Genomic DNA, 27,182 nt, shown 5'->3' with positions numbered 1-27,182 from the left:
GACACCATCCACAACCTGACTTCCCTATGTAAAGGTCAAGTGCTGGCATGAGAGATGGCCAAAACTCAATCGAGGGTGACACAGGATCATCTGAGAACTTACCATCCAAGTGGGCACATCTACGATACATCCCCAGCCTGATGCCACTCCGACTCCAACTCAACTAGTTAGCGCGAACCCAAAGGCAAAGGCCACTGCATAAGCCCTAGCTCTTGTTAAGTGGCAGTGTTAGAGACCAGATGCAAGACGATGGATACGTCTCCATGGTGGAGGGCTTCGGCCTCAGCAACTCAGACCAGGAGCGCTGTGCCAAGTTACATGTCTGTGCCCTAATTTACTTACTGGCAGCAAGAACTAAAAAGGGGGATTAACTCTAGTCGATTTTATCACTAGGGTGTAACCTATCTACAAGTTATGTATATATAGTTACAGCAAGGGCGGGCCCGTGAATGGCAGGACCAAGCGGAGCGGAGCTAACAGAGTTAAATGTTAGCCGACTGAATATTACCGACAAGTCGGGTTACGGGATTAGTGGAATGGCAGGCTATAACCCAGAAATGGAAAGGAGGGATAGGCCTGAAGGTAGACTTGCAGGGCAAGCAAGTCAATTGCCCAGCAGGGGTGGGAGGGCGCTAGCAGATGTCGGAGCTGTCCGGAGGCCTTTGGGGTTCCATACTTAGGGAGGTGTAGGTAATATATTGAATTGAGGGGGTGGTGACCATCGAGGGAGTCAGAGGTGATTGTGGAATATGGGGGCTCCGAGGTTAGTGACAAAGGAGTGGAGGTAGTCTGGAAGGATTGGAGGTAGTGGAGGACGATGGCCATAGATGGATATGACAGGCAGTCCAACCACTGATTGAGGGATACCAGTCCAGGTTGCAAGTGTAAAAACGCACCAGCACAAGGCTCGGAGCCATGAAGGAAGAGACAGCCAACAACCAGAGGTGTCCATGTTGATATCTAGGGAAGGGAAGAGGGTGTTGCTTGCATGTGTCCCTTGAACCAAATAGAAGGTCAATATCATGTTTGATGGATGTTGAATGGGTTGAGCTGCACAAAAAAGGCAACTCACCAGCTGTATTTCGCCTCTATTCGCTTCAAAATAAGCAACACCATGGAGCTCTTCGTTGGGTTGAGATTGCGAACCTCACTATGACATGATAAAAGACAGAAAGGCTGTCAACAGCAACCACCGGCAAAGTGGAGCAGAATAACAATGACAAGGATGTGATAAACTTAAAAACATTTAATTGGTGCTAAGTGAAAATACAAGTCAAACAAAAAAAAAAACATGCAAAACAGATGAAGAATGACTTTGGTGATGTTGACAATGTTGGTGATGATGACGATGCAACGGAAGTCGATGCTAGCAATACATTTGACTGGGGACTGTTGTGCAATGTATTGTAATTGAAAAAATCAGTCACGCGCTCCCTGAGCTTCTCAGGCCCTTGCATAAAACTTATTTCTGGCTATATTTTTCTCTCAGTGCACCAGAGCATTGGTGCAGCTACTCAGATGGTTGAACACTATCTAAGAAGGTTGGTTGACCGGCAACCCCCACATACCATTTTATATTCATTGGGTCATGAGTAGTAGGTGGGGAATATTAATGAACCCATGGAAGCAATTTCCACTTATGGCAACTAACGCCATAAACGGCCTTCTGATGGCTGCAGGACCATTCCCAAGCGGGCAGGCCATTGAGAACATTGGGGACAAGATGCCGAGGCGGCACTTCGTATATGAGGTGAGGGAAAGCGGCTTTCCTTGTTTAATTTTTCGACTGCATCGACACCATGTAACATTAGATAGTCATCCAATGCAGCGAGTTCATCACAGTGAGACAGCGGTTCCCAAGTGAGATCCCCAAGGCCCCATTTAACATGGAACCACAGGCTATCCCATGTGTCCCATGCATGGTCCAAGATCTCTTGGACCTGATATTCCCGTTCAGGATCATCACCAAAGTCATAGAATACTTGGGCAGCCCATCCTGGGAACAGTAATGTATAATCGAGTCATGAACTCCCTGGAGATTATCTAGCACTTGTTGTGCAAAAGCACCGACTCCAGGGAGGTTTGTAGGTGGTACATCTATCACCATACGTGGCATAGTTGTCAGGGACTGGTCCGGGGTTGAGAGCGTCCGGGTGTATCACCTGGCACTGAGGGCCCAGTGCAGGCAGGCATCCCTGAAGTGGGAATGGTGTGAATTATCGTTAGAAGGAAAACCAAACTACTTACCTGAAGTGGGAATGGTGAGAAGAAGACTGCTTCTCTAGTTCCCACCTCAGGTATGTTTATATACATGGTGCTTGGGTCACATGGGGGTTGCCACGTCATCCTCACGCACAGCCCCAGCCATCCGGGTATCCCCATGGGGGATCCCAAAGAGATCCGCTGCAGGTGCACATGCTGGGTGCACCAGGGGTCATCCAGAGCACCTGGGGCTGGGTGTGTCGTCTGTGGATTGTGGATGGGTCAGTAGTACATCGATCAAAGGAAAGTCGTTCATATAAATAGAAATAGAAAGAATAAAGAATGATACAGAGGAAGAATGGAAAGAGGGGGGAGTGGGAGGAGGAGGAGAGAGGAAGGGGGAGAAGGGGGTAGTGGGTGGAGTGGAGCTGGGTGGAGCTGGGTGGGGCAGGTGTGCCCTGACAATAATCCCATAAATAAGCTCAAAGGGGGTGTACCCCATTGACTTATTAACACTCGAGTTTATTGTGAACTCAGTAAGAGGCAGTTTTATGTCAGGGCATACCCCACCTGACCCTGTGCCGCATCCCACGCTGCCCTGCTCTACTCCGCTCCCCACTACCACTCCCCATCCCTCCTTCCCTTTTCTTCTTTCTCTCTATTTCTGTTCCATGGTTGACTTCTCTTTTCTCTATGTATCACTATGCATCCAATGCCCCTCCCCCAATTGCTGCACCTGCCATGTGCATCCCCACCCGCACAGCGGCACACCTCCAGGATCTCCCACAGAGACACCCAGAGTGTTGTGTGCAGTTGTTTCAATTTCTCCTTCATTTCTTTTTCAATCTGCGCTCCATTTGTATCATGTGACTGCGGAGTCGTCCTTTAACTGTTACTTCTACTTGGAATAACATTAAAGAACAACTCAGAGCGGCTATTGCTGAGTTATAATACAGAGAAGTGCGGCTGTGTGCGGAGATGATGTGGCTTCCCTCATGTGACCTTGACCGCCTGTATATAATAGCACCTGGGGTGGGAACAGAAGAAGTAGCCTTCTTCTCAATTTCCCACTTCAGACTAAGTGGTCGGGGATGCTCACCCTGCAACAGGATCACCACTATGCACAGCTGACACCTGTCCCATCAAGTCCCTCGCACCAGGACTTTGCCGCTTTTGGAGCTGTCCCTGACATTTTAGGACCCAATCACGCTGATTGGGTCTGACTGCAGCATGAATGACCTGGACGATGCTCTGGATCATCCATTCAGCTTGACCATCACCTTCGGGATGGAAGGCAGTGGTCATCTTCAGATGAATCCCCAAGAGTCTGTGTAGTTCTGTCCAGAATCTGGACATGAACTTAGTGTCCCTATCGGACACTATTGACTTTGGTAATCCGTGTAGGTGAACAACACCCTTGAGAAACTTGTATGGGAGTTCCAAGGCGTTGGTTGTTGTCTTCACAGGTATCAGATGTACCTGTGAAGTCAGGCGGCACATAACTACCCATAGGTAGTTATAGTCCAAGCTTGATGGAAATGGACTGACAAAGTCCATTGAGATCGAAGACCAAGGGGTCTCCAGTATGGGCAGCTGGTGCAGCAGCCCAGACTTCCTCTGCATCGTCCATTTGGTGGTTCAGCATTTCTTGCATGTGGAGATGTACCTCTCCACATCGTGGACCATAGTCAACCACCAGTAATAGCGGTGCAGATATTCTAGGGTTTTATGGGATCCTAGGTGCCCTAGGATCTCATGTGCATGCTTGATGGCGATACCAGTCACCCTCTCCCCCTTGTGAATGACGTCTGGGAGGACTAGACTGTTGTAGTTTGAGTTGTCTCTTTTCATTCCAATCTTCACTCTATATATAGTCATGTGACTTGGGAGTCAACTTTATCCTTTCTACTTATTGTATCAAGGCTAAAGTCTACTCTAGACTGCCCCAGGACTGCTCACCTGAGTTACTACATAGACATGGTGCACCCAACTCATTCAATCTCAAGCTAAGGCCATTGGAGACCTTGAATTTGGGGAAATGCGACAGGTTCTCCAATATACCTATAGCAGCTCAGCTTATAGGCACTCCTGAGTCGAACTGTAGTGTTAATACACAAGTAGTAACAGTTAAAGTTCGACTCTGCAGTCATGTGACTATATAAAGAGAAGAATAAAAGAGAAACAAAGGAAACAAGAGGTAGATAGACTACAACAATACCATGCCAAGCAGAATGCTTGTTGTAGCCTTTCCTCATGGAATCGAGGAAGGACTCTTCCTCAGTTACACTTCTCAAACTTCCTTCTTCAGGGACTATGTCAACAAGTGTAAGCATGCTCCTCCCTGAAGAGTCTTCAGGTGGGTCCAAGATTGCGGCTTCAATGTCACGATCTTCCGTGCCAAGTCTGGTTGTCACATGTTTCAAACAGAGGTGGTGGAAATATAACATTTCCTCCACTTCTTCAACATGACTTAAGGGGAGATCATCCCCTAATTTGTCTATGTGGATGTCTGCAGAGCCAAATTCATCATAATGTAAGTCTTCATCGCATGAAGACTCGTAGTAGCGACTCAGAGCGTCCACAACTTTATTCCTATGGCCTTCAACATAAATTATGTTGCAGTTAAAACCATAGAAAAAATTCTGCCATCTTATGTGGCGCCCTGACATGTGTTGCTTCTCTTTGAAGTACATCAGGGCCTTATGGTCTGTTACCATTGTGAATTTACGGCCACCTGTTAGCTCATCCATCCATTTGGACAGGGCTTCCAGGACTCCCAGTGCCTCAAGTTTGTATGCAAAGTGTAAATGTTGTGTCGAAGTAAACTTCTTCAACATGAATGCCACAGGGCAGGAGGTTTCCCATTTCGTGCCCTGGGCCAGAATAGCACCAACGCCTGCTGGGCAGGTGTCCGTGATAACCCAGACTTGGAATTTCGATTGTTCATCATCAGAGAGGCCCATAGGGATGCTCCAGATGATGGGTTTCAGAATCGGTGTTTTACAGGCGAGATTTTGATCTTGTCGAAACACTTCTGGTGTAAAGGGGTCCAGAAGAATGGTAAGTAGTTGGTGCATATCGTCTGTAATGGACCTGTATATGCACTAACATTTGGCATGAAGCAGGCAAGATACTCAATGAGTCCCAGGAAGTGTAGTACTTCCCAGTGATCTTCAGGTACTCACCAGTCACAAAGTTTTGTCATTTTATCAGAGTCTGCATGGACTCCATGCCCGTTGCAAGAGGGCTAGCGGCTCTCTATGCCGACTAAGCTCATGGGGCCAAACTCTCCAAAACCTCTACTCTCTCTCTAAACTTTGCTCGACTCTCGATCCTTAACTCCGTGGTGAGTCCTCCGGGATTTCCGCAAGGTCCGGGCTCAACAAATCCACTACCCACTCGTTGCAGGCTAGATTGTTGCCCTTATTCCTACTGTTGGAATTCCACACACTCACACCCACTCTAGCACGTCCTAGCACCTTAGAGAATTTTGGGAGAGGGGAGAACTTCTTTTCGAAAATCCGGTATGTACAGGATTATAAGAAACAATTATTTTTAGAAATAATAGATGGCAAATATTGGTACCATATGGCACCTGGGTACCTTATTAGGCGAAATAATAAAAAAGGGTAACAGTAACAATAAAAGAATATCAATCAATAACTGAAATGATGGCAAAATATGAAAATATAAGGAAATAAGCGATTTCTCAACGGATTTACGGAATTATGAGCCGAAATTGGAAATCAAGCCGGAGATAACTCTCACACAGCCGATAAGCATTTTTACCAATTTATTAGACGCCGTGGGAACGAGTGAGGCTGGAATTCTGGGTTGCCGCTTGAGATTCCCATGCCCGCACATGCTCGTGACCTGCTGTGCCTAACTTCTCCAACACAGAACTCCGTCAAATCTCCACCAATTGGGACGTTCTTGGTATCGTCAGAATCGTATGAATTAGGAATATTTTTAGATACCAAATTTGTACCGAGTCGTCATGTGAATGAAAGTCGTTTCCTAATCGTAGAATCGGGTATCCGAGCCGAGTCTGTGCGTGGGCGATTATCCCACCTACACCATCCACCTTACATCCTAGGATGTCCAGAACCACTGCAAACAGCTCGAACTTTTTCCTACTGATGTACAGGTGTTCAGCTTTCAGTTGGTTGTGGACCCACAAAAGCTTCTCATTGTGTTTGGAAACTGAATCGGTTCCCATAAATATATCGTCGAACCATGCATGTACAGCCCATCCGATGTTTTGTTGGAGGTCCCACAACATGGTCCTTTGAAAAGTTGAGGGACCATTGCAGTCCCCTTGCTGCAGCACGTTCAAGACATACATGCCCCATGGAGTGGCAAATGCAGTGTGTGGAACACAGTCAAGTTCCACATGTATTTGCTCATATGCATTGGCCATATTGATTTTCGATCGATATGGGTTCCTTGCCAGACTGTCCATTATGGATCTCATGTCTGGCATCAGTGTGACGTCGAGGATCATATTTGCATTACAATTCCTTGCGTCTATGATGGTTCTAAGAGAGCCATCCTTTGTTGCAAGGCAGAGCAATGGGCATGCCATGGCAGTGGAACGTCTAACCCACCACCCAGCACACTCATAATGAAGAGCCTTCTCTCGTAGCTGTTGCTCGAGAGCCTGAGGACATGTAGTGCACCACTCATTGTACTGCTTCATGGGATTGATAAGATCGATCCTATGGTTAACTTCATGGAAAGGAGGCAAGACCTCAGGTGTGGGCACCATGACATCTTCAAAACATGCCCTCCACCAATTGCGGAGGGGAATGAAACCATCATCTGTCATTGGGCGATGTTCCAGATGAGAACAATCTGACTTTGGATCAGGCCAGTGTTCTGGAAAGTTATGCATGGCATCCTGTACAGACGACACATAAGAAGATCCCCTCATAGTGGCTATACTACAAGGGTTGGGCTCCTCCCTAGAGGGGTGATCAGGCGGTGAAGTTGGCTTTGCCTTACCAAGTCACAATTGCTGTGTGCTTGGCAATTTTGATGCCCAATTATTTGAGGGCAAAGCCTTCTTAACTAGGCTTGAATTATGTCAGTGGGCCTGGCACCCAGTCGAGGTAAAGGAACATTCTGTTGGAATGTCAAATGAAAGGAGTTGGCCTCTGTGAAGGTGGATGACGTGCTTGCCAAAGTCAAGCATCACCTTATTCATGTTTAACCACGCTGCAGATGGGTCAATGGTACATTGATACAAAGAAGGTCGTCCATGTAGAATAAAGAGAAAATAAAGAAGAAGTAAAATAGGGGGAAGGTGAGGAAGCATGGATGAGGGGAGAGGAGGGAAAAAGGGGAAGGAGGTGAGGAGGGGTGGACAGCGGGGTATCGGGTCAGGTTGGGCCGGGTGGAGCCGGGTCAGGTGGGTGTGCCCTGACAGGACAGCTGTCCCATATTGGGCCTGCCAGTACACACGCCCAATCTACCCCTCGTGAGGTCCTCAGCGCCGGGCGCTATACCCAGACCCCCTCGACCCTGGATGCGTCCCTGACAGCACCTGTCAGGGCCCGGCCTCGGACTCGGAGGCTCCCTGACCTCAACCCCCATCTGACCTGTCCTCACACTATGTGGGGCATGAGATGTATAGTAAAAGAAAGGGAATATATACACTTGCCTATGCGGGGCATGAGATGAGAAGAAGGGTAAAGGTCTCATCTCCCCACATGGTTGCTATATAAAGGAATGGGTCACATGCCCACAACTATACAGCTCCTAGAGTTGTGTAGTGTGACCCGGAGGGAACATCCAGGTGGCAGTGCCCAGTAAGCGTGGGAACATTCTGGGCGAGCTGCTCGCTCAGAAAGTTCCCACGCTATCCTGTGTGCGCGGATACACAACACAGAATGGCAACAACAAGGCAACAATGAAGGAATGGAAGGAAGGGATTGGTTGGGGAGTCTGGGGCACCCTAGGGCAGGGTGCTGAACCCTGACAGCACCCTTGCGAAAGCGAGGTTCTCCTGCTACAGGTGACAGCTCTGCCTGGCACATAAGGGGTTGTGCTGGCATTACTTTCACCTGTTTCCCAGTCTTATTGACTGGGGGTTTTGTCCCCTTGCTAGTTGCAAGGGTCTTTTGCTTGCTGGACTGGCAAGTAGAATTTGATGAAAAATGAACACTCACTTGTTTTCCACATAAAATTGTGGTTCCTAGCGATGCCAGGGATCAATGCAATATCAAACAAAAAGTACTCAAAAAACTGTAAGGTGGGTGTCCTAGAACCCAGCTGTGAGTATCAAATATGTATGATTCACAGTGGGTAGGACGATAGTGACCTCCCTGGGTCACGTGACCCTTACATACATGGACTGTGACCTGACAGATGGCGAGGGGAATGAACAGGTTTATTCAGAAAGCAATGCTCTCACAGCCATCATTTGTCATGCTTCTCCATACTACCATCACCTTCACATTCATATCCACTTCTCCAAATGGGATGAAACCAAGTACGAAAAGCTAGGTGAGCCCCCCTATCTTGAATATGCCCTGTGGGTTCAACTGCATTGATAGGCAATTTTCTCCTGAGTAACTTCAAATCCACTCAGAGGATCATTGCCGACAGCAAGAAAGAGCTTGAGGATATGAAGCAATTGTCCCCAGACTTCGAACCTGACCGCGACTGTCCACAGTGGCTAGCTGAGGAACGAGATTATATCTTATCACTTCAATCCGAACCCACTGACGAGAAAGTCAAGATCAATTATTTGGAAGCTGTTGAGTATCTTGAACATGCCAAGTGCTTCATATTACTTGCTAAGTTAACTGCTAAGCTTATACAACTTTCTATTCTAGAGCAACAATGTATTATTGGCAAGTTTCCACCTCCCCAGGATCACTTGGTCAAATCGGGCAGCACCAAGCTCAAGCAAATGAATCCCTCGAAGCTGCTCGTTCAGCTGTCAAGGCCATTGAGGCCAGATCATCGCTCACTCTCCCCTGGACCCCGATTCCTCCCAGTGTCTTGAAGCGATAGCTCTTCATCAACACCGAGACTACCACTGGCTTTTAGATGAGCTTGAGCAGCAACATCACCTTGAGCTTGAGAAAATCAGTTTGCCAAAAACAGGTGAGTGTCGCATTCCATTTTTCTTAAACAAAAAAAAACACAACTACTACTCATGTTCACCATAAACTACAAGGCCCGGCAGCAGATATCCGCACTGGTCGCCAAGTGAGGCAAGTCACTGCAGTCAATGCTCCAGAAGTATAACACCCTGGTTGCCACAATGAATCCCCAAAGCTGTTGCTTACCTGGACTCAAGTTACTGACCTCAACTTCCTCTCTGACATCGTCATTTTATGGGGCCGTGAAGACATGCGGGAGAAACTGTGGTTTAAACGTCATTTTTATGATGCAACGCATGCCTGGTACAAACTTCAACGTGCTCGTGAGGAGATTGAGATCATCGGGCTGGAAGCTCATTGGATATGGGCTTCCATACACCAGGAGGAAGCTCACCTGGATCAGGTCATCAAGGACACTCAGCTCACCGACCCTGAGCTATCAAAATATATATCGCTTATTTTCGAGAGCCAACTCAACGTGAACCTACACTTGCATAGCAAGCTAGTACTTCTGGAGAAGCAAGGTGGCACCAGGATGCTCCTTGTAGCAATGGGCAATGTGGGAAGACACAATGCCAGTGAAGGAGCAGACCTGGCTGGTGGTTCCATTTCTGACTGTGAGTGCAATCAATTATCTCTATTTGTGTGTCATGGTCTCTTAGTGTTACTGAATGATGCCCTGGAGGAATCCCAGGAGACAGTGGCAGACACAGCACAGGAATTGAATGCTGCTGTTGACTGGGAGGACGAGAACAAAGATGTTGATGGTGATAACCCTAACTATCACCATGTCATTGGAAGAATTGTGAACACATTGGAGAATATGGATTTAGAGGCTATGTAATCGCTAGTTTATCAAGCCTTGACAGCAATGGCAACAATGAGACATGGCATTGACAGTAGGGAAAATGAGTAAAAATACAAGTCAAACAAAAAAAAAAAAACATGCAAAACAGATGAAGAATGACTTTGGTGATGTTGACGACGTAGGCGACAATGATGATGCAATGGAAGTCAATGCTGGCAATACATTTGACTGGGGACCGTTGCGCAATGTATTGTAATTGAAAAAATCAGTCACAAGCTCCCAGAGCTTCTCAGGCCCTTGCATAAAACTTATTTCTGGCTATATTTTTCTCTCAGTGCACCAGAGCATTGGTGCAGCTACTCAGACAGTTGAACACTATCTAAGAAGGTTGGTTGACCAGCAACCCCCACATACTGTTTTATATTCATTGGGTCACAAGTAGTAGGTGATATTCCCACACATGAAAATTGCTCCCTCTTATCTCCCGCCATCATGTCTGATCCAATGAAGACTACCAAGGTCACAGGCCAAGCCCACGCCCCTCTAATGATGCCATGGATGCTGATGTGTCCATGCCATCACTTGACTCACCTCATCAGCCGTTAACACCTGGCATTGACGAGCTAGACTCAGTACTCCCCCTGGATTTGCAACCAGCGGACCCAGTGCCTATTCCAGCCATATCAGGCCAGTCATCCCCTGCCACAGGTGAGTTTACTCAGTCCCAAGTTGACTATTCGTCAAACAAGCCCCAATACATGGGGCAAAATTACGCCCCAGAAATGATGGCACCTATGCAGGCACCACCATACCCAATGTTTGCCCCAGGCATGTGGGGGTATAATCCCCACATGCAGCAAGAGCCAGTGAGACCACCCATTGCAGCCTCGAATGACTCAATACTAGGTGACCTTCTTAAGGAAGCAAGTCAACGAGTCCACCTTTTGGAAGGCAAACTCTCCCGATCTCGCAACAAGGCCAATAACCTCAGAAATGAGAATAAGGAACTACGGGAGAATTTCCACAGGCTCGAGATTGAGAAATTCTTCCTGTCACCAATCATGGCTCTGAGACAAGTGCAACAACCTTGAAAAACAGATCAATCACTTGGAAAAGGAAGCTAATGTCTTCAAGGGCTCTCACCCTCATAAGATCCCTCACATGTCGAGGGTAAGTACACCACCCATACTGCCTCAACACAGCCAGCATAGGGCACCAGTGGTCCCTATGTGTTACAAGGATGGAGAGAACTTCTCCCTTCTCGAACCATTCTTGTAGTTGGAAGACGATCACAAGATCTCATTTGTACCTTAATGGGATGTGTAATCGATGGGAGGTCCCAGTCATGCATGAGAGTAGATGATCAAATCCCCATTGATCGTGGTTCACAATGGAATGAGTTATTAAGGGTTCGATTACATGTAGTTGGAGACACCAGGGTAGATAGGTTGCCCACAGGTACTTGGTGCTCCTCAGTGGAGTGTACCATGTGCACAGTCACAACTTGTACATTATGTGAGGATCCCATATCATTGCTATCAGTGACTTGGCATCTGTAGTACGAATGTACTGGTAGCAGGTTATAATCATGAGAGCCCAGTAAAGAAGGGCTAGTGGGGCCTTCGGTAACTTGGCATTCCCAAAGGGAATGTACTGTTGGCAGTGAGGTACGATGCGCCTAGCTTAGTCCCAGAGGGGTATTCATGGTTCACTGAGGCGAATCGCTCTGCCGCTGCTGGGACCTGGAGAAACGTCCCTATCCCAGGCACGTTCTTCCAAGGTGACTTCCATTTTGGTGTCACTATCAGTGGCCAAAACTGGCCTGTGGGCCTGTGTCGGACAGTCGTAACCATTGCCAAAAGCGGTGGAATGACTGGGTTCACCCATTCTTGAACTTGATTGAAGGGTTCAAGTTCATGGTGGACTTGAAATGGCTCAACCATGAAATGAGGAATGGGTTTGACAGCGCTTCGCTGGAGGCTCGTCAACTTCATGGTCAATTCTTTGACATTAAGTTCATGAATGGACAGAACATGTCCACCACTGAACTCAATGGACGTTTCGGGGATTGTCCCCGAAACTTCAAAAATACTATTGAGGCAGGGAAGAAGTATCTTCTTTGCTGCCTCTGGAAGCACTACTGCTCAGAAGCAGCACAAATTATGAAGGCAACTGGCGCCACTGCATACAACCTTTCCAGGTTGCAAGTAAGTGAACCTAGTTCTGCCATTTTGGGGCCCCCCAGGTTCCACCTCCTCACTACACAACAGTGGATAATAATCCACCGTTGCCATATTTGCAGGTTATAGAACCCACCCCGCCCCATAACCCTGTTCCCCACACTGAGGGAATATTGGTGGACAATGGTGTTGTGGAAGAGGCCCCAAGGCCGAGATGTTTCCTGGAGGCCCAACGGATGCAGGCCCCCTCTGCTGAGAATGCAGTGGCAAGCCCATCTAGAGGGCCCCAGGCTAGTGGGTCCATGCCCACCTGAAAGGGCAAAGCCAAGAAGGACTGATGTCCCCTTGGCTTGGTAACCCCTGCTCACACTTGATGAGTGGGATGGGGTATTTCTTGTCCAATGAGCAGGAAAGGTCTAACAACCTTGGCTGCCTAGCTTAACTTCCTCAAGAGCATTGAAGGTCTGACCACCTTCATCACCTCCTATTCTTGTTGCAGGAGGCTGGGGTTTAACCACCTCTGCCCAATTATTCTTGTTTGATTGAGTAACTGGGGCCTACCACCCTGGCTACCACCCTTCTCCTTACTGAGCATCTCAGGTCTAACCACCTGTGAGGCTTGCGACTCCGATGCAGAGTGAATTGAAATCTAACCACCTCTGTCACCTGTGCCTTGGCATCCACAAAGAGAAACTGGGGTCTGACCACCTCTGTTTCCTTGTGTCAATTAATAATTTCCTTCTTGTCGAATGCACATTTGTCACGTATCTTGTTGATTCTTGTATATCTTTATTTCTTGTTAATAATACAATTTTTTGATTCTCATTTGCGATATTAAATATCGCAAGGGAGGAGAGTGTAAGGACTTACAATGTGTACCCACACATTGTCTGTCCTTTGCATACTGTTAGAACGGGTGGATTCGGACGACTCCGGAGTGGAATCGGAGACTTAGCGTGGAGGGACCTTGGCCTCAGCGACTCAGGTGGAGCGCTGTGCCATTGCTGTTTGTCCATTTGGTCCTTAATTTCACAGTAGGTGAGCAGGAAGTCTCTAGGGGGCATTTCAGGTCGATTTCGGACTGAGGTTACAAGTTACTAGGTACATTGTATATAAGGAGGGGTCTGGAATCAAAAGGAACAAGGGTAGGACGAAAGGAGACAAAGGGAGATGGAAAGAGGAACAACACCGAGGGTCAAGTGTTTGACTCAATGGTGTTTCCCCAAGGAGGAATGAAGGGCCAAGGCCCAAGGAGGAAGGAAGGAGGTTGGGAGTGGGGAATGGCTAGCTGACTGAATAGAAAGGAAGCAGCAGCCCAAATAGGAACGAGGGAGAATAGCGGAATTGAAATGGACAATGCAATAGTTGCAAGGTCCGGAGTAAGTCCGGAAAGTCCGAACTCGGAGGTTAAACTCCGGAATATTGGCAAACGTAATTAAATGGAATGAGCTAACCAATACAATGGGTATAAGCGGAGGTGGGGTCAAAGTCCGAGGTCGGAGCTAAGACCAGAGGTTCCGGAGACGGAGATGCGAACGGGATTCCGGAGCGGAGGTCCGGAGTTGGGAGCATAGGTTTTGCGTACTCGTCTGGAAGGTGTCGAGGTTGGGGTCGGACCCGGAATGTTCCGGAGTCGGACCGAAGGTGGTGTTGGAGCCGGAGGTGGGATAACCTCTTGGGAGTCGGCAAGGAGAAGGTGACGGAAGGGAAGTAGGGCTCCGGAAGTCGGAGTTCGGAGTTCCAGGAGCCCGGAGCGGAGGTCGGGATTGTATGGATATGACACATACTTCGCATCAAGTGTGACTGCAGTCACACTTCAGTACCATAGTTAACCTGTATAATATAAACCCACATTACATCATGTAGATACAGGTATATAAGATGCACAGGTAGGAGGAAAGGCCCCTCAGCCTTTACTCCCCATTAACAATACAGCTCATTAAAGTGTACTTGTGTGATGGACCGGGAGTGTGAGGCACTTATAACCATGCGCTTCCACCTTGTTTCTCAATGGCCATGCACAGCCATCCTGCTCCCACATTCTTTGTTTGTTTTCCTCCTTTCTTAAAGCTGCCCACAATCTCTGAGAGATCTGGCAACTTATCCCCATTCATTTCTTCATACTTAAATACCAGTTGTACCAGTTGTAAACGACCTTGTACCTCAGTTCAAAAATCAACTAGGGTTACCCCCTCTGTCCTGTGTCTGCCTTAGTCACACTGCCCACCTCCTGAAATATTGGGGGCACATCAAGAATGAGGTGCAATGCTCATGTATGAGTTGTTGAAGCCAAAACCCTGCTTTTCCATGACTGACAACTCCTGCCCTTAATGGGCTGTTATGCTGAGACAGTGAACCATGGTAACATCTTCCCATGCCCCTGACACAGGCCCAATGTGGGACAGTAGTCCCTGGCCACCTAGACTGGAGTGGGAATTGTGAGAAGAAGGCTGCTTCTTTGGTTCCCACCTGTTATGGATACGGAGTCTCCAACGACCATATCCATTGCATGGTCAAAGACTTCCCCTTTCTATCGTTCCTCCCCTCTTTCTCCCTTCCGTCCTCTATCCTGATACCCTATCCTCCTTACCCGTTCTACCCCTTTCCCCCCCTCGTGCAAAGCTTTCCCCATTGGGGTTTTGGTGCTGGCCGAGGTTATTTGTGTTTCGCGGGATTTCCCGCGACCTTACCATTTGTAGATAATCACGCATCTTGTACGGAAACTGCCGAAGGCAGTTCCCGCTAACTAACAACTGCTCTACAACTGTCTCGTGTATCGTCTTCTGTAACAACCCTCCCTGTGACTCAACTGAACCCGTGTGACTGTACAACTCTCAATATGTCTTATAAGTCTGGTTATATCGAGTCCTCTAACGGCCCTTGCCGCGAGAACTCGAGGTCGAGAGTCGAAGACTCTTGACAGGTGTATCGTCCTATTGAATCTGTACCCTATGGGTCCTCGTCACTCCGCTCTCCCCCCAGTACTCGACATACGACGTCACATCATGATCATGGAGATCGTGAATACCTTGAGGCCCACCTTCCCGTGATGCCGGCACATTCGCTATGTGAACACCAAGTCGCCGCCCATCCACCATCTGTTCCCTCCTTCGACAGTCATCATGTTTCCCCGCCAACGGTACGTTCCCTTTGGGAACGCCAAGTCACCGAAGGCCCTACTAGTCAGTCCTCATTGCACGCTTATGACACCAACCCGCTACCGGTACGTTCGCACTGCAAACGCCAAGTACCCGATGGCAACTATACGAAGTTCTCACCCATCTCACAAGTCGCGACCTCGCACACAGTACGCTCCATTGAGGAGCGCCAAGTACCCATGGCTGACCCGTCCGTCCTGGCATCTCCGACTACCTACCATCAATCCCTTAATAGCTCACTACATCACCAATCGCGATCGATGGGAATTCGATCGTCCACCCCCAGACAAGACTGGGATCACTCATCGATTACATATCCCATTATGGTACAGACCAGATATGACCTCACTCATCCCACTATAAGAATGGATCGAGGAATGGGGAATTTTCCCCCCATCCCTGTAACACCACCCAGGCTGTGTTTATATACATGTGGCTGGAGTCACATGGAGGGTGCCACATCATCTTTGCACACAGCTGAACCCATCCAGGTGTCACCATGAGAGATCCTGAGAGGCATCCACTGTGGGAGAGGGTCACCCAGTATTATGGAAATGGGCCTAGACTCCTATGGACCACGCACACAGGTAAGACATTTTCTTACTTCTCTCCACTTTGTTCTTTGCCAAACCCCACACCAAGCTTTCCAACTGGGTTTTGGTGCTGGCTGGGGGATTTGTTGAGTTTCAAGGGACTTCCCTTGATGTCAGGGCACACCCGCCTGACCCCACTTCACCCGGTTCGACCCCACCCGATCCCACTATCCTCACCCACTGCCCCCATCCTCCCCCCTCCTTTCTCTCCTTCTCCCTTTCCCTTTCCCTTCTCTTTCTTCTTTCCTTTCTTTCTCCTTCTTTCCTTTTCTACTACATGGATGACTTCCTTGCTCGATGTACCATTAACCAGGCTGCGCAACACGCCTGGACCCGGACACACCGGGTGATGCCCTACACACTGGACATGCCTGAGACCTCTTATGAAGATACCCGGGCGGACACAGCTGTGCACATAGATGATGTGGTGCTCCCCATGTGACATCCAACCGCATGTACATAAACACAGCCTAAGTGGGAACTGAGAAGCAACCTTCTTCTCACACTTCCCACTTTAGGCAAGTAGCTTACATTCCCCTGCTAATAATAATAACACACTTCCCACTTTAGTCTAAGTGACCACGGACCCTCGCCTGCTTCGGGCCCGTTGTTACACACACCTGCATCGCACCCTACCGGGCCCTCAGCCCCAGGCGATATACCCGGATGCTCTCGACCCCGGGTTGGTCCCTGACAGCAGAAGAAGGTTTCAACCCCATTCCCCCCCATCTCCCCTGCCATGGTGACGTAAGAACAGTATGATGACTTGCTGGCCCAATTCCAGGAACTACAGGCCATTGTGATAGCCCAAGCCCAAGGCCAGCCTGCACATGCACCCAGACCACCCAAGGTCGCCCCCCCCACTCCCTTCTCAGGAGCCAGTGAGGACCTCGACTGCTTTAGGGCTGAATGCGGGATCTATCTCTATGTCCACGCGGCCAAATTCCCCAGCACCCTCTCCCAAGTCCTCTTCATGCTTTCCTACATGAAAGGAGGGACTGCAGGAGCATGGGTGACGCAACGCACCATGGTGCTACTGACAACGGGCTCTCCCCCACCCACCATGGACAAGTTCAACGCAGAACTCGATGCCATGTTCCAAGACCCGAACCGGGCAGCCACAGCCTGGCAGAGGTTGGCTACCGTCCGACAGGGGAGTGATCCCGTGGACAAGCTCATCCAGGAGTTTGAGATATTGGGGCCCACTTCGCAGCTAGGCGACGTAGGGCTGGTCGACCGCTTCGAGCAGGCAATCAACTCCCGACTCCGTGAAAGCATCTACCAGCTCCACCCCATGCCCACCACCTGGTCCGAATGGAAACGTGAGGCCACCCTCCTTGACAGCCAGTGGCAGTGCTTCCAGAAGACACAGCTGTGTATGCCCTCACCCTCACCCTCTCCCCCACTGGTCCCGCCCGTGACTCCTGTAATCCGCCCCAGGCCAGAGATGAACCCGCACCCAGAGGCCAGCCAGACCCGACGCTTGCACCCAGCAGACCTCCAAACATTGATGAAGGGGCCGAGGGGCCAAGTGACGAAAGGATCAGAAGCAAGAGGGAAGGGGCTAGGCACGGACCAAAGAAGGTGCCTGGAGACCCAGCCGCCCATGAGGGATAGCTCACGCAGATGCCATGATGCGCACGAGCCCCTACCAGCACCGAAACTCCACCGAGTCATTGCAAAGAAGAAGAGGAAGGGAGCACCCCCAGCCCGCAAGGACGAGAAAACCGCAGAGGTGACCCCAGAGGTAGCAGTGTCCCCACCCGCTATCTACGTCCTCTCCAAACACTCTCCAAGATCCCTCAACCTTGCTGTGAAGCTGACCACCCTGACCTCCCTGGCCTCTGTATCCGTGTCAGCACTCCTCGACTCAGGAGCCACCGGGAACTTCGTAAGCCCCGAGTTCGTCCGGAAGCACAGGCTCGAGACCACCCCGCTCCCCCAACCCATCCCCGTCCACAACGTCGATGGAACCCCAAACGAGAACAGGGCCATAACCGAGGAACTAGAGGCCCTCTTGATGTTCGGACGCCATACAGAGCGGGCCCGCTTTGCAGTCGCGAACCTCGGGTGACAGTCCCTCATCATAGGGCACTCGTGGTTGCTGCACCACAACCCGGAAGTGGACTGGGTATGGCAAAAGGTTGTCATGTCCTGTTGCCCATCCTCCTGCTGCCCACCACAAGCACGAAGCGACCAAGACCCCACACTAGAGCCCGGAGATGGGATCTATGCTGCGATCATCCCCCCGAATGGGGACATGAGCTGAGAGCGACCACCACACCCTCCCAGCGGATGGCCCAAGAAGCCCATAACCCGGAGGCAGAGCCCATACCGTTCGAAGCATTGGTGCCAGAGCAGTACCAGGATTTCCGGGACGTGTTCTCTAAAGTGGCCTTCGATCAACTGCCTCCCCGGAAACCCTGGGACCACGCCATCGACCTGGTGCTGGATGCCAAGCTCCCTAGAGGGAAGACCTTCCCACTCTCATGGCCGGAGCAGAAAGAGCTGGACGAGTTTCTGTGAGAGAACCTGCAGAACGGGCACATCCGACCGTCCAAGTCCCCGATGGGAGCCCCAGTCTTCTTTGTTAAGAAGAAGGACAGGTCGCTATGCCTGGTTCAGGACTACATGAAGCTGAACGAGATCACAGTAAAGAACTCATACCCACTCCCGCTCATTTCTGATGTCCTCACCTGCCTCCGGAACGCCAAATACTTCTCAGCACTGGATCTGCGCTGGGGGTTCAACAATGTCCGAATCAAGGACAGTGACGAGTGGAAGGCCGCATTTGCGACCAACCGGAGGCTGTTCGAGCCCATGGTAATGTTCTTCGGGCTATGCAACTCACCCGCGACCTTCCAAACCATGATGAACGATATCCTCCGGGATTTCATTGACCGGGAGGTTGTCATCTGTTACATGGATGACATCCTCATCTTCACAACTACCCTAGAGGAGCACCAGAGGGTCGTCTGAGAGGTCCTGGAGACGCTGTGGAGGAGGAAGCTCTTCCTAAAGCCAGAGAAGTGCAAGTTTGAGTGGATGCAGATCGAGTACCTCGGACTCGTCATCTCCGAAGGGAGTGTCACGATGGACCCCGTGAAGGTCCGAGGAGTCCTTGACTGGCCCACCCCAACCAAGGTAAAGGAAGTACAGTCCTTCTTGGGGTTTGTAAACTTCTACCGCCGGTTCATCAGAGACTTCTCTGAGAAGGCCCGCCCACTTCACGCACTGACCCGTAAAACCAAAGTCTGGAACTGGGGCCCGGACAAAGACCATGCCTTCCATACCCTTAAGGTATTGTAAACTCTGAAAAGGGTGGCCACACCAGGATTCGAACCCAGGTCCATCCAACATATATTTGGAGGTGATAACCACTACACCATATGGCCACAGCAGTTCTCTAGGAGATTGCATCAACCAATAGGAGGCAGGTCTATCGTACTGCAACATAAGGAAGCCGTCACCACTGCCCCTGTCCTCTCCTTCCCCACTGACTCCGGCCGCTTCAGGCTCGAGTGTGACGCCTCCAACTTCGCAACTGGTGCAGTTCTCTCCCAGCTCCAGTCGGATGGGGAGTTCCACCCGGTAGCATTCATGTCCAAAAGCTTCACAGATGTGGAACATAACTACGAGGTATACGACAAGGAGATGCTCACAATCGTCCGAGCCCTTGAAGAGTGGCGGCACTTCCTGGAAGGTGCCAAGGAGAAGGTCGAGGTTTACACGGACCACCGTAACCTGGGGTACTTCCGCACGGCCCAGAGGCTGAACCAACATCAAGCACGGTGGTCCCTCTTCCTCTCCCACTTCTACTTCACCCTCGTCCACTGTCCAGGGAAACTCATGGGGAAACCGGACGCGCTCTCACGATGTGCTGACCACCCGAAGGGAAGAGATGACAACGAAGGACTGACACTCCTCCAGCCGGGCTGGTTTGAGGCCCGCGCAACAGAGGCAGTCTCAGTGGAGGGTGAGGAAGCAGATATTCTGAAGAGGATACGAGAAGTGAAGGATCATGATGAACAGGTGGTGAAGACCATGAGGGAATTGGGAGAAGGGACACTGAGGTCGGACGAGTGGGAGAAACAAGGAGAGTTGGTCCTCTACCAGGGTAGGGTGTATGTCCCGAAAGACCCACAACTCCGCCACGATCTGGTATGGCTACACGACGACACGCAGGCGATGGGCCACCCAGGGCGATGGAAAACCTTGGAGCTCGTCTCCCATGACTACTGGTGGCCCCGGATGGCAGAGTATGTCGGATGATATGTACGTGGATGCGACACCTGTAATCGTGTCAAAACCTTCCCCACACGAAAGGTTGGGAAGCTCACCCCAAATAAAATCCCCACCCACCGCTGGCAGGTGATCTCAGTAGACATGGTGGGAGAACCCAGAGTCGAAGGGATATAATTCCATCCTAGTTGTAGTGGACCGCCTGTCCAAACATATCCACGCAATCCCTACTGTGACGTCCGTGGACTCGGCTGGTATCGCCCGGCTCTTCCTAGAGCATGTCTGGAAGCACCACGGGCTCCCCAAAGAGATCCTCAGTGATAGGGGAAGCACCTTCGTCTCACGCTTCTCAAGGGAACTTGCGGACCTCCTGGGGGTCAAACTAACCCCTTCAACACCCTACCACCCCCAGACTGATGGACAAACAGAATGGGTCAACCAGGAGATCGAAGCCTATCTCCGGGTGTTTGTCAACCACCGCCAGGACAATTGGGCGGACTGGCTCCCACTGGCAGAGTTTGCCTACAACAACCATGTCCACTCCTCCACCCATTGAACCCCCTTCAAGCTCGACACCGGGCAGCACCCCAGGATGGGGACGGAACCCACACGTACGTCCGAGGTAGAAGCTGCTGACGCTTTCTCATCCAGGATGATGAAGATGCAGGAGGAGGCGAAGGCAGCTCTGGAACACGCAGCGGACGAGATGGCCCGCTACTATGACCAAGGCCAGGAGGCAGCCCCCAAGTACCAGGAAGGCAACCAAGTCTGGCTCAGCGCCCAAAACTATATGACCGACCGTCCAACCAAGAAGCTGGTCTATAAGTGGCTAGGTCCCTTCAAGGTCATCAAGTCGTCTCCCCAGCTGCTGTCAAGCTCCAGCTCACCGCACAGCAGAAGGGAGTACACCCAGTCGTGTCCATGACAAACATAAAACCCCACCGCCCGGACGAGATCGCAGAACAACCCCCTGACCCCCGCCTGGGCCCGGAACTTGTAGATGGAGAAGAGGAGTACGAAGTTGAGAAAGTATTGGACTCAAAATGGCTATGCCGGAAACTCTGGTACCTGGTAAAGTTCACGGGCTGGCCAAGCTCAGAGAACCAATGGCTCCAGCAGGACCGCTTAGCCCATGCCCCCGACCGGATTAAGGAGTTCCACAGGACACACCCCCAGGCTCCAGGAAGAGAGAGGGAGAACCGCCTGGCCGCTTCGAGGCGAAGCGGCTTAGGTGATGTCAGGGCACACCCGCCTGACCCCACTTCACCCGGTCCGACCCCACCTGATCCCACTATCCTCACCCACTGCCCCATCCTCCCCCTCCTTTCTCTCCTTCTCCCTTTCCCTTTCCCTTCTCTTTCTTCTTTCCTTTTCTACTACACGGACGACTTCCTTGCTCGATGTACCATTAACCAGGCTGCACAACACGCCCGGACCCGGACACACCAGGTGACGCCCTACACACCAGATGTGCCTGAGACCTCTTATGGAGATACCCGGGCGGACACGGCTGTGCATGTAGATGACATGGTGCTCCCCACATGACCTCCAACTGCATGTACATAAACACAGCCTAAGTGGGAACTGAGAAGCAACCTTCTTCTCACACTTCCCACTTTAGTCTAAGTGGCCACGGACCCTCGCCTGCTTCGGGCCCATTGTTACGCATGCCCGCACCGCACCCTACTGGGCCCTCAGCCCTGGGTGATATACCCAGATGCTCTCGACCCTGGGTCGGTCCCTGACACTTGACCATTGTGACTTTTATATTAGATAGTTAGAAGTCATATGATGTGTAAGGCAGATGCTGAGAATATTCTCTTTATTGAATATACATACAACAGAAAACCATACTCTGTGACTGTAACTACCACTCCCTGTGCCACTATCTTGTACCCTCAGAACTGTCCCATTCCCATGTCTACCTTGATATTCCTATATTCTATGATGAAACCCCAACAACCTGGTGAGTGTCCTATCACCAGACCTTCCACTACCTGCTCCCACCAGTCCACTGAGTGGTTGAGCTCCTGTTCCTATCCCTACAGCAGTACCCCATTGGGTACTGCAACCCTTCCTCCTCCTTGGGAAGGAGAAGTGGCCATATTCCCCCAGGAGGCCTGGCCAAGCACCTGCAGGTCCAACTTCCCATGGTCACCATTACCATGCACTGGTCAACCAACCTGCTTACCCCAACAACTCCCACTACCAGTATGTAGGGCTCCAGGTGGATCGGATTATCCCAGATGATCCAGGATGGAGTCCCATTGCTAGCATGCAACTAACGGCCCCCTTATTGGTTTGGGGGCCTCTGTCATATCCGTGCATACCCGACCCCGACCCGACTTCCGGACCTCCACCCTCTTCACCTCCGGAGTCATAACCTACCGCTGCCGTTCCGATACTCACCTTCGGTCCTGGCAACACACCTCCTCCTTACCTCCCCGACCCTATCTCCGTCCGTTCCGATACTCATCTCGGACTGAACACCGCCCCTCTCGCCACCCTCCTACTACTCCGCTCCCCCTTCACAACACCTCCACCCTCCCATTATCCTCCTACGCTTCCCCCATCCGTTCCGATACTCACCTTCGGACCTGACTACTCTCCTTTCCGCCACTCCTTCTCCCCTTACCTGTCCCCTCTCTCCTCCCTCCGTTACTCCTCCGCCACCCTTCCGCCAAGTTACGACCTTCTACCGCTGTTCCGTACTTCGCACTCAGACACCGCTCGTACCTTGCTCCGAGCCTCCGTCATAGTCCCTACCTCGGACTTTGACTCCACCTCGGTCTTAGTCCATTGCATTGGTGACCTCATACTACGTAAACACCATTGCCAATATCCCTCGGACTTTCAACCCCGCCTCCATAACCTCCGTAAGCTCCGCAACCCCCCAGCTTCGCGGATCGCCTTCGGCACTCTCGCCGCTTGTAATGTATTTCTCGCGTTTTCCCCTCATCCCTATTTGGACTACTGCTTCTTCCTATTCTAGCCAGTTAGTCATCATCCCCACTTCCCCTCATCCTCCTGCCCCTCTGGGCCTCGCCCTCCCTACCTCCTTTCGGACGTATCACAGGTCCTACCTTATGACCTTCGGTACCGCTCCGCTCCTTCTACCCTTTGTTCCCGTTCGGACGTCTTCATTCCGATTCGGTTACCCTTTGTTCTCCTTGTGCTTTTGCCCCTTCCATTATATATATCAGCGCTTGTACATACTTGTTTTGGTTTTAGTCCGAAATCGACCTGAAATGCCCCCTAGAGACTTCCTGCTCACCTACTGTGAAATTAAGGACCAAATGGACAAACAGCAATGGCACAGCGCTCCGCCTGAGTCGCTGAGGCCAAGGTCCCTCCACGCTAAGTCTCCGATTCCACTCCGGAGTCGTCCGAATCCGCCTGTTCTAACAGCCTCCTGCAATTGAAATTATTGTATTGTAGCAAAGTCATCCGAGATATTTTAACTCCTGACTCATTGTCTGTGCACATTGCTGGCTGCTGTCCAGAGGGGTGTCAAGACTGTTTCCCATGGTCTAGACACACTTTACATAGTTGGATAGCCCCATTGAATAGCTTCCAGAATATACAATTTGAGAGTGAATTGACCAATAAATTATCGAGAAAAATGCAAAATACTTTTTTGGACACGAGTCTGCAAACACTTGTGGCTGTCCAAACTTACTGTCTGTGCACAATGCTGGCCACTGTCCAGAGGGGCGTCAGGGCTGTTTCCCATGGTGTCAACACACTTTACACCAATGGATAGCCCATTTGAATAGCTTCCAGAATATACAATTTGAGACTAAATTGACCAGTAAATTATCGAGAAAAATGCAAAATACTTTTTTGGACACAAGTCTTTTGGGGTGACTCAATGTCTGTACTCATGCTAACCACTGTGTAAAGGGGTGTCAGGACTGTTCCCCACGGTGTCAACACACTTTACATTGATGAATAGCCCATTTGAATAGCTTCCAAAATTTATTGTATGATGGGAATTCAGGTAAATACATGTTAAAATACAAAGAAGTCTTGAGATGTTATTATCCAGGATCATCCAGGATCATCCGGGATTTTCATCTGGCAGATCCAGATTGGCCATTGGGAGGTGTCCCAATCCGGGATTTCTGATCCTAATCCGATCCTATCCGATCCACCTGGACCCCTACCAGTATGCTCCCATGAGTGCCAAGTCACTGATAGCCACCAACTGGATGACTCCCTTTGGGAGTCCCAGTATTACATGCTACCAGTATGCTCCATTGAGCACCAAGTCACCACTAGCCAACCACTCCCAACACACCCACTGCTGGTATACTCCCAGGAGCACCAAGTCCCCATTAGCAGACCACTTGGTGGATCTTTTAAGGAGCCTCTGCTGTACTTGCTGCTGGTATGCTCCCAGGAGTGCCAAGTTACTGTTGGCCAACCCACAGGTTATATGTACCTTTGGACACCCTTCCCCTTCCACTCTCCCTCTGATGGCTATGCAGCCATGTTACAGGCATGGGTTCCAGGGAACCCAACCTGAGCCGTTCTGCTCACGGATGGAGGTGACTGTGTAGCCATTGAAGGGAGAGCAGGAGGAGATCTGAGGCCGGGTGTATTAATGGTAACTTGGCACTCCAAGGAGCGTACTGGCAGCGGGTGTGGTGACATGCTAGCGGTAACTTGGCACTCTGAGGAGCGTACTGGCAGCGGGTATAATGGGGGCTCCTTGAGGGAGCCACCTAACAGTTGGCTAGTGGCAACTAGGCGCTCTGAGGAGTGTACCGGCAGCAGGTATAATGGGGGCTCCTTGAGGGAGCCACCTAACAGTTGGCTAGCAGCAACTTGGCGCTCATATGAGCATACCGGTAGCATGGGTAGTTGGCACTCCTTGAGGGAGCAGCCCAGTGGTCGACTATCAGTTACTTGGCACTTAGGGGAGTGTACCGGTAGTATGAATTGTTGGGACAAGCAGGTTGGTTGACTAGCGCACGGTAGTGAGTGACCGTGGGAATTTGGGCCCGCAGGTACGTGGCTGAGCATCCTGGGGCTGCTTGAGTCACTTCTCCCTCCCAAGAAGGGAGGAAAGGCTGTAGGGCCTGGTAGGGTACTACAGGAAGGGTAGGAATGGGAGCTCAACCACCCAGTGGGGGGGTGGGAGCAGGAAGGGTGAGGTCCGGTGTCTGAGCACTCACCGGGTCGTTGAGGTTTCCTCATGGATTGTAAGAATATTGATGTAGACATCAATATTGACCAAGTCAGATGTTACAGGGAAGGTTTACAGGTGGTGGCACACTGGGGTGACAGTTACAATCACTGGGTGATAGTCTGAGATTGTATATTTGATAAAGAGAACATTTCCGGCATCTGCCTTACATGTCATATGACTTCTAACTATCTAATATAAAAGTCACAATGGTCAAGGGAAGTCCCTTGAAACTCAACAAATCCCCCAGCCAGCACCAAAACCCAGTGGGAAAGCTTGGCATGGGGTTTGGCAATGAAGAGGAGGAAATGGAGGTGACCCTGGGTCCCCTTGCTTGCAGCCATGGACCATAAGATTCTAGTCCATTTCCGTAACAAGCCACCTCCACCTGTGAGCAGAACAGCTCAGGTTGGGTTCCCTGGAACCCATTCCTATAACACCTGGAGCTAGACATGTTGCACACAATGCAGGCAGGTGTCAGAGTACAGCCAAGCCTGGACCACTTATTCATAGCTGATGACACATCAACCCTGGACTGATTTAAACCTGTGCTACATCCCTTTCTGTAAAGTGGCCTCACATTACCAAGTATGCCAACCTTATTACTGTACACGCATGACCAACTACCTGTCATGCATCATGCTGGCCTCATGGTCTGGCCAGTTTGACCATCATGTCACGTGTCACCCTGGGCAAAAGGTTGAGTGAACAGTGTCATGCAACACATCACTGGTGGCACAGTGGCTATGCAAATGTTTTTTTTTTTGGTGGAACCCCAGCAGCTTTTGCAATACATAGGCATGTATTGGGGTTTGTGTAGGGAGGCAGGGTCCCATTGAGAGATTGGAGTGCCAGTTAGCCACCACGGGGAAATGTGTTACACACTAGCCAGTTATCAGCATCATGTGGGGCTCCTGGCCCTGGTCACAGGGGGTCCGGTATACCCACTAAAACCCCGGGGCTGTTAAGCCAGTTGTCTGGCAGTCTCTCTTCTTCGTGTAGGTTTCCACTCCAGGTGAGCAAGACTAGTTTGGCTGGCAGGGCCTTAAATGTATTTTTTCAAGTACATACTTAGATTAGAAATGAAAAATTGCCAATTCCTCATCCAAATTGCATGCCCATCTGACTTGCATTCCATGGCCGAGGTCACAGCTCTGAAAGTTAGATGTAGGAGGGACTACAGTGGTCCCATCTATCTGAGTCACACCCCCAACCGGTTGGGTGTCATGCATCAAAATGAGGTGCCAGTCCATCATTTTGTGTCACACTTGGGACCCTGCCGGTTGTTGGTCATGCGCGTACAGTATTCCCTGAGTAGCAAGTGAGAGAGATAACTTTCTTTTCTCATTCCCCTCACTGCTCAGGTAAGTTGTACTTAGTAGATACATATTGTAATAGACCTCATTCCCCTCGCTGCTCAGCTGGAGTTGCCAGGGGCCCCATGGGTCTCCCATTGAGACTGATTCTACTCCATTGAGTAACACCCCAGCTGACACCCCCGGACTCCTTGGTAAAGTAAATAAGCTATACGCGCGGTCTCAGTCTCGAACAAGAGAACTAAGTTTATTGTTCCTTTACCTATACGCGCGGTCTGTAAATACAGTCAGAACTCGCATACAAGGAATAAAGTAAAAGAAAAAGGATATCACCTCAGTCTCAAACAAGAGAACTGAGGGGGTGTGAAAAATTTCCGCGC

General features: G+C 50.4%; 2 protein-coding genes and 1 non-coding gene across 3 annotated transcripts; 2 read left to right on the top strand and 1 right to left on the bottom strand.

Moving 5' to 3' along the window:
- Positions 1-8,552: 8,552 nt before the first annotated feature.
- On the top strand, positions 8,553-10,158 carry EI90DRAFT_3010774 (uncharacterized protein; the record flags this gene model as incomplete). Its single annotated transcript, XM_039056403.1, has 6 exons — positions 8,553-8,709; positions 8,760-8,985; positions 9,042-9,205; positions 9,259-9,315; positions 9,512-9,931; positions 9,977-10,158. The coding sequence occupies 6 exons, from the start codon at positions 8,553-8,555 to the stop codon at positions 10,156-10,158; spliced, it is 1,206 nt and encodes a 401-aa protein (XP_038923807.1).
- A 456-nt stretch (positions 10,159-10,614) lies between these two features.
- EI90DRAFT_3114558 (uncharacterized protein) lies at positions 10,615-11,213 on the top strand (the record flags this gene model as incomplete). The annotated part of the gene is made up of 2 exons (XM_039062679.1): positions 10,615-10,641; positions 10,722-11,213. The coding sequence occupies 2 exons, from the start codon at positions 10,615-10,617 to the stop codon at positions 11,211-11,213; spliced, it is 519 nt and encodes a 172-aa protein (XP_038923806.1).
- Positions 11,214-19,375: 8,162 nt separating this feature from the next.
- EI90DRAFT_t3 lies at positions 19,376-19,448 on the bottom strand. The gene has a single exon. It is a non-coding gene; the product is annotated as a tRNA-OTHER (tRNA).
- Between the last annotated feature and the right edge of the window lie 7,734 nt (positions 19,449-27,182).

The sequence above is a fragment of the Cantharellus anzutake genome (assembly GCF_015039405.1).
Source record: "Cantharellus anzutake strain C23 chromosome Unknown EI90scaffold_1, whole genome shotgun sequence".
Lineage (NCBI taxonomy): Eukaryota > Fungi > Basidiomycota > Agaricomycetes > Cantharellales > Hydnaceae > Cantharellus > Cantharellus anzutake.
Note: the sequence above shows the minus strand (reverse complement) of the source record. Positions and strands in the feature narration are given on the sequence as shown.